This window comes from Atta colombica, unplaced genomic scaffold (assembly GCF_001594045.1).
Source record: "Atta colombica isolate Treedump-2 unplaced genomic scaffold, Acol1.0 scaffold125, whole genome shotgun sequence".
Taxonomy (NCBI): Eukaryota; Metazoa; Arthropoda; class Insecta; order Hymenoptera; family Formicidae; genus Atta; species Atta colombica.
The window spans coordinates 2,101,393-2,115,940 of NW_017259212.1; the positions used below are offsets into that span (position 1 = coordinate 2,101,393).

The following is a 14,548-nucleotide window of genomic DNA, read 5'->3' on the forward strand; positions in this document are numbered from 1 at the left end:
AATGGATGCGCCATGAGATGCGCGTGGTGTACGTGTATTACGGGTCTTTACAGGAGTTGCATCATTACACGTGAGGCTGGACACGCCGCGTTTCCTGTTGAGTTTTGCCGAAATCCTACTGAAAAAAGGCCAAAATGTTGACCGCCGCGAGATTATTTAACCGCAGTTGCACCGGCGTTGCCTGCGACTTGGCAAGAAAACAACAATTCAGCACGATTTTGAAAAATGTGAGTATCGATAGCGATATTACGATCTTGTAATTTTTCCTAGCAGTTCCTTGCAGTTACTATGCCGTCTAATGAGAGATGAAATTTAATTGGCAATGCTATCTTGTTATCCTACGCTAATAATCTTAAATTACTTTGCAATCGTGCATCGCGACAAATTTCTGTCGCATATTAATTTCATTATGACGCCGATTTTAAAGCCGACACGTGAGTGGATTCCTATCTCACGTTTAGTAAATGCTTTTTTAAATCCTACTGTCGACGATATACTCGACTTTCTGTGTGTTTTGCGTATTATTATTGCTAGAACTTAAAACTAGCTAAAATTGATTTTGTAGGTTAATTTAGAAAAGTTAAACCATTATAGATTTTTTTATGTAAGATCCTTCATTATATTGAAAATATATATTTCTGCGATGAATGTATATTTTATTAGTTTCTTGTTTATTTTAAACATATATAATTTATATTAATAAAAAGTTATAAACATTTTTCTAAATATTTCAAATCTTTAAATAAAATTTATAATATCTTTTTGAAATAAATATTTTTTTCCATTATTAAATATGATTTAAATATACATATTTTATATTTTTAATATTTTAGGTCGCAGCTCCAACAGTCACTGTACCACATCGATTTACTGATATGCAACAATATCGGTATAAGTAAGTAATTAATAAGAAATAAATAAATATCATAAATGTGTAAAAGTGCATGTTTCCTAGATTTAGAATAACTTTTAAATTCATTTTAATTTTTAATAGATCTGAAGGCGTAAAGGGTGCAGTTATCGGTATAGATCTTGGAACTACTTTTTCCTGCGTAGCAGTGATGGAGGGCAAGCAAGCTAAAGTTATAGAAAATGCTGAAGGCTCTAGGACTACGCCATCTTATGTTGCTTTTTCAAAAGGTAATTATTAAATTAGTATGTATTAATAATATTAAAATCCTTTTGTCATATTATAGTCAATATTAATTATTATTACTGATTATAATTATTCATGTAATAAATAACATATATATATATATAAATTCTGGAAGATTTTCTTATTTAATTTTGTCATTTTTGTAAAATAAACATTTTTTTAGATGACGAACGTTTAGTTGGCATGCCTGCAAAACGTCAAGCAGTTACAAATTCTGCTAATACATTTTATGCAACAAAACGGTTAATTGGACGAAGATTTGTAGATCCTGAAGTGAAAAAGGATATGTAAGTATCATACTAATATATTTATATCAATTTTATGATTTGTTTTATGTAATATGCTAATATATAATGTGTTCTTACAGGAAGAGTGTAACATATAAAATTGTGAAGGCATCTAATGGAGATGCATGGGTTCAAGGTGTGGATGGAAAAATGTATTCTCCCAGTCAAATTGGAGCATTTGTACTTATGAAAATGAAGGAAACTGCTGCGGCTTACTTAAATACTCCAGTAAAGAATGCTGTTATCACTGTACCAGCGTATTTTAATGATTCTCAACGACAAGCAACGAAAGATGCTGGTCAGATTGCTGGATTGAATGTTCTTCGTGTAATTAATGAACCAACCGCAGCTGCACTTGCTTATGGAATGGATAAACAAGAAGATAAAATGTAAGAAGATATATTTCATCGAAACATAATATGACAAATACTCTTATAAAAATAATTTATAATTTATATTTTCAGAGCAGATTTTTTTGTCTCTAAAGATGTATCTTATACTGAAATACTTTATTGAAAATTATGCTACATTTCTTATATACTTTACGAAACAATAGGTATGATTAATGTAGTATCCTTTTTTCAGTATTGCTGTTTATGACTTGGGTGGAGGTACCTTTGATATTTCGATTTTAGAAATCCAGAAGGGTGTCTTTGAAGTAAAATCCACAAATGGAGATACATTTTTAGGAGGAGAAGATTTTGACAACGCATTGGTTAATTATCTCGCATCCGAATTCAAAAAAGAGGTATGAATTTTTTATATCAAATATAGTTATTCATTTATTGAAGTAAATTTATGTTAATAATAATTGATTTATTAAAACAATGCAGCAAGGCATAGATGTGACTAAAGACGCAATGGCAATGCAAAGATTGAAAGAAGCATCAGAAAAGGCTAAAATAGAGTTATCAAGTTCCCTTCAGACAGATATAAATCTTCCCTATCTTACTATGGATTCTAGTGGACCAAAGCATTTAAATCTTAAGCTATCCAGAAGTAAATTTGAAAGTCTTGTAAATGATCTGATTAAACGTACTGTTCAACCATGTCAGAAAGCGCTGTCTGATGCCGAAGTAACAAAATCTGATATCGGAGAAGTTTTATTGGTCGGTGGTATGACCAGGGTTCCCAAAGTACAACAAACTGTTCAAGAAATATTTGGCAGACAACCATCGAAAGCTGTAAATCCGGATGAAGCTGTAGCTGTTGGTGCTGCAGTTCAAGGAGGTGTACTCGCAGGAGATGTAACAGATGTTTTACTTCTTGACGTTACACCTTTGTCATTAGGTAAAATTTTTACTCAAATTTTTTTATTATTTTATACATATATGAAACTGTGATGTATTAGACTAATCTTCTCTCTGATAATAAATGAGGACATTGATTTACTGAATTTTCCATCCTTCATTACAAATGAAGATACTTTGTGATCAGTAATGAAAAAGAAAATATTTAAAAATTTTTTTTAGGTATTGAAACACTTGGTGGTGTATTTACGAGATTGATCTCTCGTAATACAACTATACCTACAAAGAAAAGTCAGGTATTTTCTACGGCAGCGGATGGTCAAACACAAGTCGAGATTAAAGTTCATCAAGGCGAGCGAGAAATGGCTAGTGATAACAAGCTTCTAGGACAATTTAGTCTTGTTGGTATTCCACCTGCACCAAGGGGTGTACCACAAATAGAAGTAACATTCGATATCGATGCAAATGGTATTGTGCATGTATCAGCCAGAGATAAGGGAACTGGCAAAGAGCAACAAAGTACGTAAATTTTTTATCATTTCATATGTATATATATAAAATGTTAAAGACAATGCTATAATGATGCCTATATTTTTCGTCTCTGAAACTTATTTGAAATATCAATAAGACTACATTGTAGACTACATTCAACTGAGTTATTGTCATAATAATAACGAATTGTATCTTTTTATGAGCATATTCTGGATCTATGGTTTTTGTTTCACAGTTATTATTCAATCTAGTGGTGGTCTTAGCAAAGATGAAATTGAAAACATGGTTAAGAATGCTGAACAATATGCAAAGGCAGATAAAGTTAAGAAGGAAAGAATTGAAGCTATTAATCAAGCAGAGGGAATTATACATGACACAGAATCGAAACTAGAAGAATTCAAAGCACAGTTACCACAGGAAGAGGTATAATATTGCTTTTAATAGTTTGATATTTTTGCAAATTAATATTTTTATTGCTTTTCTTTTATAGTGTGACAAACTTAAAGAACTAGTTGCAAAATTACGAGAAACTTTGGCTAAAAAAGATGATGTTGAGCCTGAAGAAATCAAGAAGCAGACAAACGAACTTCAACAAGCGAGCTTGAAATTATTTGAAATGGCGTACAAAAAGGTATTTAATTTATGAACAATTAATTTATATAAAAATTAATTTAATGAACATAAATAAATTGCTCTACATAACTCAAAGACTGTTATTTAAATAACATATTGATTTTATAGATGGCAGCAGAAAGAGAAAGTCAAAATCAAAGTCAATCACAACAGGAACCTGAAGGCGAGAAGAAGGAAGAGAAAAATTAATTTTAATTAAATAATTTGCGTTCTGTAAAAAAGGAAAACAGATTCACTTGTATAAGCGTTTGTTGCTGTTCCGTAAGCTCAAAGAAATTTTTTATTCTAGTAAAGAAAATATAAATTAAAATTTCAATTCTATGATAACAATCGACTAGAAATAAAGTACTTTCATACATATGGAAAGGAAGAGAGAAAAAAGAAGCAATTTTCTTTATCATATTTAGTAATTCTGATATATAATAGCAATTTTGTGGTATATTATATATATTTTTTTTATAAGTTTGCATTCTAATTATCATACAAAATTATCTCTTATTTCTTGTAAAATTCTAAAAATAATAATAGTTACCGCAAGTTTTTTTAAGTCTGCTAAAAAAGAGTAATTGTATATCTGTAGTAGTAATAGCCAATTTTTTAAATATTTGGCTAGTTTTCACATAAAGTAATAAATTATGTACATAGCTAATCACTTGTATAATGAAACTAATGCAAATTGATTTTTGTGCAGCCTACGAACATATGTAGAATGTCAAGATTTCACCGTAATAATTATTGTAAAATGATGTGTTACCAAAAATAATATGGAAATAATTTGTTAACAAACTTGCTATTGTAGAATGCTTCGTAGCATATTCAGTGAATACGTGAGATGAGAATATAGAATCGAGAGAGTGTGAGATGAATGTTTCTGTGTCCACACAAAATAAATTTACTTTGTAAACGGCATAGATTACCGTAGAGAATATTGTTATTATGATGTAACAAACTTATGATTTTTTAAAATTTAAATATCTTAAAAGCATCAAATTTTATCGTTTTGTTCTGTTGTTCAATAAATCTTATAAATTTTAATGTATATATGGGATTAATCTTTTATTTGAGTTTCAAATAAACGATTATTAATCATTTCTTTCCTTTCTACCCTAATGCATTTTATGTTCTAATTTTTCCAGAGCTATAGTGAATTTGAAGATCAATAGAAGAGAGAGGTATGCAGTTATCTCTGAATGATCTTTATATATTTTCTGTCATGTATATGTATATATGCACTGTCATTACTGACAATAAATCTATTCTTTGCAATTGTACTTTCTGTACTTTTTATTTTTTCTCTTTTTCCATCCAATATTCGACTGGATAGCTATCTCACTTTGGATACAAAAAGTGTAACGCACTATTTCTATAAATTGGATCGGTGCGATAATTGTGTTTTATATGTACGAAAGATTAAATATTACAATAATAATACAAAAAGTTATTAAGAAGTTATTAAAGTTATTAAAAAAAGATTATATTTAATTGTACGTAAGTATATTTTTTTAGTCAATAATCACGATGTGTGCGAATATCTAGACAAGATTCACTCGAGAATGTTTTAAATGAAAACACGTAAGGCTGATTATATTGCAATAAATACAGCAAATAAATAAAATTTTTAAAGTTTTTAATATCAATGTTGTTAAAAGTTTAACACGTGTTTCAACACTAAAACAGTGCAAAAGTGAATTAGGTTAGGATTCATTAAAGATAACTTGCAATCTTGTTTTCATTCTACGATTTTTAACAGAACAATTACTGTATTAAAGTAGAAAATCATGTCAGACAGTTCTGATGACGAATTAAATAGTAGCGATGACCACGAGAAAACGTCATGGATATTGTATAAAGATCGCGTTGAGTGGAATGATGTAACTCCTATACCCCAGGATGATGGTCCTCATCCTGTTGTATCCATTGCATATTCCGAAAAGTGTGAGTATATATAATTTAAAAAATCACATTTAAATCCTAAATCATTTAAAAATTTCATTTTTAAGCTTATTTTAGAAAATATAATATTATATAGAATGTAAAATATTATATAGACATCATTATTTTCCATAAAAAAATTTTGCTTCAATAAATTATATAACGTTTATTTATATACATGTTGATGTTAATTTTTAGTTAAGGATGCCTACGATTACTTCCGTGCCATTTTAAAGTCGAGTGAAAAGTCAGATCGTGCATTAGCTTTGACAGAAACTTGTATATGGCTTAATCCAGCCAATTATACTGTATGGCAATACAGAAGAGAGATACTTAAAAGTTTGGCAAAAAACTTACATGAAGAAGTAAAATATACAGATCGAATGATAAAGTATAATTCTAAAAATTATCAAGTTTGGCATCATAGAAAGGTCATTGTAGAATGGTTGCAAGATCCCAGCGAAGAATTAGCATTCATAGAAACTGTTTTATGTAAAGATGCAAAGAATTATCATGCCTGGCAACATCGTCAGTGGTGTATACAAACTTTTAAGCAAGTATATTTTTATATATGTATATAGAATATATATATAGTAATATTGTTTTATTATGGTTGATTGTGAGATCACATGTGTATAAAATTATAATTATGGTTGCAGTTTATATGATAAGGAATTGGAATATGTGGAACAATTGTTAAATGACGATGTCCGTAATAATTCTGCTTGGAACCAACGCTATTTTGTTATAAGTAATACAACAAAGTTTGAGCAAGAAGTAATAGATAGAGAAGTTGATTTTACGTTGGAGAAGATTGAGTTGGAAAAAGGAAATGAGAGTGCTTGGAATTACTTAAGAGGGTACTTATTTCTGATATATATATTAGGTATAGTAAAAAGAAATCCATTATTTTTGTATGAAATTGAATGGAAAAATAATGGATTTCTTTTTACCACACCTAATATATTATATTAAGAATGTAAGTTAAGAAATGATATTTTAATTTGAATTTATTTAAATTATGTTTTTAGAATATTATCACATCATAGCAAAGGTTTAGGTTATAATGAAAAAGTAAGACATAAATGTGAAGAAATGTATAAAGAAGGATGTCGCACTAATCATTTATTGGCCTGTATGATTGATATTTGCCAAGAAAGATGCCCATCAGATGAAACTCTATCTCCTTTGTTTCATATTAATTTTGCATACGAAGTAAATCTGTTTTGTAATATTATGCATTTTATAATATTATATCATTTGTCATATCTGATATATATGTACTTATATTTTAGCTATGCAAGGATTTATCGAAAAAATATGATACAATAAGATGGCGATATTGGGATTATGTAGCTAGTCAGCTAGCGATAAAATTGAAAACAGAATCTTCAGATTAAGAACTAAAGCAATTCTATAGTATGAATTGTAAAAAAATTTAGATAATGTTTTACATATCGATCTATATGATTGATATATTTTGGCCTCTTTTGCCTACAAGTACGTCGTATATAAAATTCTTCAATTTATACAATTTCTTTTTATTGTAAGAGAAATTTAAATGTTTTTAAAATAGGAGAAATTACAGCATTTATGTTTTAAAAATATAATAATGTATTAATTAAGTTCCGAGGTGAAGCAAAATTTGTGGGATTATTAAACTATATAAAATCTATTATATCAATATTGTTAATTTAAATAAAATAGTCTCTATTATAATATTGTATTTTCTTATAATTTTTCTATATATAATAATATATTTTCAGATTTCTAAAAACTACTTTTTTCACTATACAGTGATGAATATGATTGAATAAATTGAATTAATTCAATAGCACATTATCGATGAAATATTAATAAAGTTCATTATTCTTACAAGGTTTTGATTGCGAAGTTCGTATTAGTGCTTTCATATCATTTTTATCTTAGTAAAAAATAAAATTAAACTGAAAATATAAGTAGACTAAACGCACATTCTTAATTTTTATGGTAAATTTATAGTAAATATGGTAAATAAAAAACAGCAGATGATATTAATATTGTGTAATATGCAGATTATATATTATTTCACTATCTGAAGTATCTGCTTTGCGCCAATTCGTTGCAAATTTCATCTTAAGAAATGCTCCATCGGTTGTATTATCCAAATTTTATTTAAAAAATGATAAATATCACTTGCACACATATTTCAAATATTAATTTATATACTTCACTTATTCAGTTTACTTTCAGATTCATTTTATTTTTAAAACTCGAATTTATATTAAAAAATTCTAAGAAATCGGGCAAATGAGAGTGTAACACAATTGTTGGAGCATAATCAAATAATAATACTGTTAATTAGTATAGTAATTGATTGATGTATTTCTATAAAATCGAATGAATTTATATTATTTACTACACCGTATTTTGTGAAACATGAAACACAATGCACTTCGCGACGCACACATAATTATAATTGATTATTGTCATTCATATTCAAATTATAGTGAATTTTTCATTAGAGTGAGCATTGATTAAAATCCAATATTTTTCTAAATAAAATTTGCAAAATCCGTAATTGATTCTTACTTGGCTATATTTATAATATTTTTTATTATTTAATATTGCTTTCGACCTTATATTTTTATGTGTGTATAAGGTATATTAATTTTTAATAATTAAAAATTATAATTTGGATAGGATCCATAAAATGAATCATTTTTATAACTATAGCAATCGCAACATTATTATTATTATTATTACATTATTATTATTATTACAATATTTCTGATTTAAGACTGTAGCAGAAAGGCTGACTAATCTTAATCGTAAGACAGTGTCTTACGAGTTAAGTCTTATGTCTAATTCCGGATCTACAATAAGTTTTTAAGCCTTAAGCCATAAGGAATGGACGAATCACAATCAATTATTCGCCTTGCATTCGACTGTAGTTGGCCAATTTCTTACGGCTTAAGGCTTTAAAATACTTATTGTATTGTAAATCCGGGCTAATGCACAAGACTATCTTATGACTTATGTCTTAAAGGCACAATTTGTACACCTTTAAGACCCATAAGTCATAAAATAATTCTTGTGCTAGTTCTAGTTGTTACTAAAAACATAAAATTTAAGTCATAAGACACTGTCTTAAGATTATAAGTCAGCTTTCTACTAAGGTCCTTAGAATGCTACTACAGAATGCTTATAAGCAAATCTCATAATATCAATTATATTAATTTCAATTATAATATATATAACGACCAATCTAGCAATTACTAGCAGGTAATGTAAAAAATATAATCACCATCATTGCTGCTTACTACTTTATATTTCAATTAAAAGTAATAAAAGATAAAAAAAGGATTGTCAATTAACACATACCATAGCATGTATAAACGTAACAATTATAATTAATTACAATAATTTCATTTATTTAATTTACAAAATAATACATGCAAGCAGTAATTGATTAATCTAGAAAATGATCAGCATTAGTGTTAATTATTTACTAATTTATATTTTAATAAATATCCCCCATATTATAATATATTATGTACAAAAGGCTATTAATTAACTTATGCATAAGCTTATAAATCATAACATAATTAATAGCAGCAATTTCATACTTTTAATCTACAAATATTCACGTGTGCGATTAGTAATTCCGGTTACAGATAATAATCCAATTATTACCAATTATTATATGATATAGCATGCTTCAATTAATTCATGTATACATATAATCAAATATATCATACTACGATCGTACGGAGTCTACTTGACGAAACTTTAGTAATAAGAATGCAATGTGTTACGTCGATAATGAAACTCGCATGTCGTGTTATCAACATAACATTACATTGCAAGCAGTGACATTACGGTTACATGGAATTTACTTGACGGAACTGTCGCATTTGCATTATGTATATATTTGTTATACAAGGATCAAATGATGGATTTTTTTATTAAGAGCGATGAATGAGCATAACATAATCACGATGATTAAATATTGGACACTAATGCCACATCTAATGAAAAATATCTTCTCAAGCTTCGATTTTTTTGTAGAAGCGTAAGGGGGAGTTGACGACTGATTAATTTGCTTTGCTTTATGCATTATGCAAAGGTCTGTGCTTTGGTCTTAAAGATCATTTTCGCGTGGCTATGCCTCGGACTTTATACGTACTCACTGTAATTGCAGCGATTATGAATTACGGGGCAATGAAGATCGATGAACCAGCGCTGATCGTGAGAGCTCGCGAACTAATTAATATGTTTTGATGATCATCCGTCACTTTAATTCCGACACTTTCGATGAAAATTCGCGCTTATGCGCGAATTTTTAACGGACGAAACTCGCGATCGATTTCGAACCGCGATCGCATTCAATGTTCGTACATAACGACATATCGCAAGTGATCGACAGAGGGCGCTCGGCATCGAGACTTTTCGGTATTGAGAATATTTAAAGGACGAGTAATTAGAATATGTTAATTATAATTAGAATTTATAATAAGAATCAGACGCTTTTCATAAAACTTCTAGCAAGTTACGATCATTTTATTATGGGTATTCCTTATTAAGATTTACACAAGTATAGAATAATTTACTTTAAAGACATCAAAGTGTTTAAATTTTACACTAGCGCGAATAGAAACTTTCAGTGTCAAACAGCGTTCGATCGTGTGATTGGATCTTATCTATTATTCTAGCCAATTAGGATTGAAAGTTACAGTACTTCTTAACGATTTGTTATATTGAATACGCGGTTTATATGAATAGTACAAATATGAGTAAAATAACAAAAAGTCCACGGATATATTGCATGATATTAAATTTAAATTTTTTTTATAAAAGAGAAAACTATATTTATTCTAAAATTTACATTATTTTTATAACTATAAGTTACAAGTATATTTTTACACAGAATTTTTACAATAGTAAATATTACTGCTTTTCTGCTTTCTTTTTTTAAATTTACTTTTTGATAAAAGCATATAAAAATATTTCGATATAATTACTTCTGACGTTATTATATGTATTTTATTTAATAACTTTCTCTTGTATGATTGAAATAATGAATCTATATAAAGATTATGCGTTTCACGGGTTTTCTCCGTGTCCAGATTCATTCTAGGAATACTAACGTTTCATGAACATTGCAGTCTTCATCAGGGCAAGGAGCAGCCTGACACAGTGTTGGCATTCCAAAAATCTGGACATAGAGAAAACCTGTGAAATGCATAATCCTTATATAGAAAGCACTCGTGGAAACCTCAAGAATATTATCAAATAATGGATCTGTTCACGTTACTTGAAATCTCCAAAATTTTTGCACTTGAAATAAATATCGGACGATGAAGAGAAAGCCCAGATGAGTGCGAAAAATGTAAGTAATACGAATTACAGATTTAATGATATAACTCTGAAATAGTAAAACAGATGGCAACATGCATACATGTTGGTTATTTATTTTTATTTATAAAATACATACTTCCAAGATATAGTACAGTAAATAATCTGTAATAATTGCGAGACATGATTAAACATGATACGGAACATAAAATTCCTCAAAGACAATAGATAAAACATTCCATGTATATATAACAAATCTTTTTAAATGAATGCTGTACGATAATATAACAGTTTATATTTGTCAATAACCATCTTTTTAGGACAATACCAAAAATATTCAAAGCAAGAATTGATTTTCATTGCAGAAAAGCGACGGCTGTGACTGCGTTGCTGCAAATCAAACATTTCACGCTTTCCCGAGCAAAATACACAAGTCATCATAATATTAAAATGACGTCAAAATGACCTCAAAATTACTAATGTCTGTTTCCGCTAATGTAGATTAACTTTAATCTCGGGTTAGCTTACTTCTTTTTTTTTTAGTTCTAAAAATGATGCCCATTTCTACTAATGTATGGTTTAATTTTAATCTCGGTTCAACTAACTGTTCATCTTTTTCTAGTTTGAAGAAAAGTTAATCTACATTAGTGGAAATAAAAAACGTTCAATTATTTACTTTTTCAATTGATCTATTTTTCAATTATTTATGATTCATTATAACGTCATTTTAACGTTATTGTTGTTCTTGTATTTTTTTTCGAAATTTGCATATGAAGAAGCTACGTTTAATTGAATAATGATTAACATTTTACGTAATAAATAGTGACATGTATTGACGATTGAAATCCGATGAAATAACGACGCAATATAGCCGAAGATAGAGACAAAATGCAAATACTCAACATGCAATTCTGATTGAAAGGATATAACGTTGTACCCATCTATCCTAACATTTAACAATCAACATCCAAACGATTATTCCTTTATATGCTCTTCCTTAGTGGAAACATATCATCTTTGTTAACAGAACACATTAAATTGGCCGTACAGCTTTTTTTTAACGAGACGTAACACGCGTCGTTGATCGTGACACGCAATTTCGATGACGCTACCAAAGAAGATTGCTTCCACCTGGATATCGGTGAGCCGTTAAAGCTATAAGATACGTAGTCTTACCACAAGTATATACACATACTTGGTTTACACTGAAAATATATGAATATCTCTTGCCTGTTGCTTTTTATAATCTGTTTAAAATCCTTCATATTTTAACATCATATATAATAATTTCTTTGTAACTTGTTGTGTTCAATATACGATGCTTGAAAAACAACGTGATACATTTCTGTAACACATTACCATGACACATAATTTGTCATAAATAAGTGCTTATTGTACAATAACTTAGAGTAAACAAGGATGCTTTTAGATAATCAACGTAATAACTATATAACAGACTGATAAAAAAAATAATCTTATCTCTAGAATATATATTATTCTACTTCAAAATACTTAATTAAGTGATTATTTCAAAAGCTCAATGCATGAATCCAATAATTTCCTTTTCTATATCAATGTAATTATCTTGAGATTTTTTCACTTTTATTTTCAAACAACACAAAAATTTAAAAGATATGTGTATAATTCAAATATTAATTTAATTGAAAATTTAATTTTATAATTTTATATGACTACGTAGATGTGTCTCTGGCCTTTATTTTTAATTTACTTTTATTTACAATCATAACTTTCTGTACGCACGCTGTTTCTCATTCTTCGTATAACACAATTAGGCGCTATTTTTTTAAGTTCTCGTTTATTTTCCCCGTTACGAATATATAGTCTATGATTGGACCATCTGTCAGCTAGTACGCGTACAACCCGACCATAAAGCTTTCATTTGCTACCTAATAATTCTTTTTAAATATAGCTCTCAGTTTAGCGAACAACGGATGTTCCTCGCTTTGGTACTTCCGCCATTTTTACATTTCACTTTCACAAATCAATTCATATTGTATTTTCTCTGTCCAGCAGCTATAATGTCTAAAATAGATACCACCGAAAATACTTTCGATGAATTAAGACTCAACTATCTACAGAGAAGAGATAGATTTTGATAGATAGATCTTTGAATTCTATTCGAGTATAGTATTTCTACATTAAAAGAGTCAAGATAGTAGTACTCGAAGGACTTTATAGCCTTGTAGCTAAACTAGCTACATGTAAATAGTATCCACGTGATGGAGTCGATCAAAAAGGTGCTTTACTCTTATTTTTTTCCGATTCTTGTTGTAAATCGTATATGATATAAATTTTAAGAGCAATGCAACCAAAAGTCTGCCAATTACGTATATAGTCGCGTTAAGTTATGCAGAACTTTTGAATCGTGATAGATAGTTATGAGAAATAGCTTAATTTTGTGCAAATGTCAATTTTACATACACACATTGTTTATCTCATTTTTATCGAATTTTTGTACATTAAATAATATATTAGACATGCATCAACAATACACGAAGAAGTAATTTTTTTAGCGATCAGAGAAACGTGCTGAGAGATCTTTCTCAAATTTAATTTATTGGACGCAATTTGTAATTCGTCATATGAAAATTTATATGTGATTTATATAAGGATAATAATGAATAAATGTTGATTTAATATTATTTTCCAAAATATGTCTCTATTAGAAAAGAAGATGACAAAGGGAGCTTATGGGTTAATTCTTATTCATTGCCGCAAAACAATATATTAACAATATATAACTTGTGTTATTTGTACGTAATGTGAATACAAGTTTGTTTACTTTTTTTTCTTAATGTAGCAGGTTTATATGGTGGTCTTGTAGTAAATAGTCTAATAATTTTTGTCACTATTGCAGTTTTTTGTGTCAATAATTGAGGGAATAATTTTTTTTATACTATTGGAATACAGCGTGATGTTTAAAACAGAGAATCAAATTTGAGAATAATTGGAAACAGAAATTAATAGTCAGACTGTCTATAGCATTTCATGAATTTCTGGCTCATCATCAGAGCACCTATCATAGAACAAATCAGAATAGATTCCAATGGGAATTATTCCATTTTCTCTAAAAAACACAATAGAAACCTAGAAAATAATTGAATAATTTAGAATCGAAATCCATTCCAAATAATTCCATAATACCTTTTTTGTATCATCGAATGCAATATATGTTTTGCACCGTCGCATTCGACGGTGCAAAAAAAGTACTCAATTGCAATTTGATACAAAAAACTGCATGCACATCGTTAATAACAAAATTGTACTGAATATATTCGTTAAACTTCCTATTACACTACTACACATCACGCCACCGTAGAAATCTATAATATTGCTACGTTAACAGAAAAAAATTTAGTGTATAAATTTTTTATCCACACCGTGTGTGTGTGTGTGTGTGTGTGTGTGTGTGTGTGTGTGTGTGTGTGTGTGTGTGTGTG

The 14,548-nt window shown here is 28.7% G+C and overlaps 2 protein-coding genes across 4 annotated transcripts; both read left to right on the plus strand.

The window, feature by feature from the left end:
• LOC108694863 (heat shock 70 kDa protein cognate 5) lies at positions 1-4,859 on the plus strand. Its single transcript, XM_018204547.1, has 11 exons — positions 1-227; positions 834-895; positions 995-1,140; positions 1,320-1,443; positions 1,524-1,832; positions 2,029-2,191; positions 2,277-2,733; positions 2,916-3,212; positions 3,421-3,608; positions 3,676-3,816; positions 3,927-4,859. Exons 1-11 carry the CDS (start codon positions 135-137, stop codon positions 4,005-4,007), a joined length of 2,061 nt encoding a protein of 686 aa, XP_018060036.1. The 5' UTR covers positions 1-134; the 3' UTR covers positions 4,008-4,859.
• A 414-nt stretch (positions 4,860-5,273) lies between these two features.
• Positions 5,274-7,469, plus strand: LOC108694831 (protein farnesyltransferase/geranylgeranyltransferase type-1 subunit alpha). 3 transcript variants are annotated; one of them, XM_018204508.1, is made up of 6 exons: positions 5,274-5,306; positions 5,588-5,753; positions 5,949-6,303; positions 6,410-6,610; positions 6,782-6,965; positions 7,046-7,469. In XM_018204508.1, the coding sequence occupies exons 2-6, from the start codon at positions 5,597-5,599 to the stop codon at positions 7,148-7,150; spliced, it is 1,002 nt and encodes a 333-aa protein (XP_018059997.1). In that variant the 5' UTR covers positions 5,274-5,306; positions 5,588-5,596; the 3' UTR covers positions 7,151-7,469. The 3 variants fall into 3 exon arrangements, with proteins under 3 accessions (XP_018059997.1, XP_018059996.1, XP_018059998.1); XM_018204507.1 differs by having other exon boundaries at positions 5,275-5,306; positions 5,569-5,753; XM_018204509.1 differs by having other exon boundaries at positions 5,276-5,306; positions 5,591-5,753.
• Positions 7,470-14,548: the final 7,079 nt, after the last annotated feature.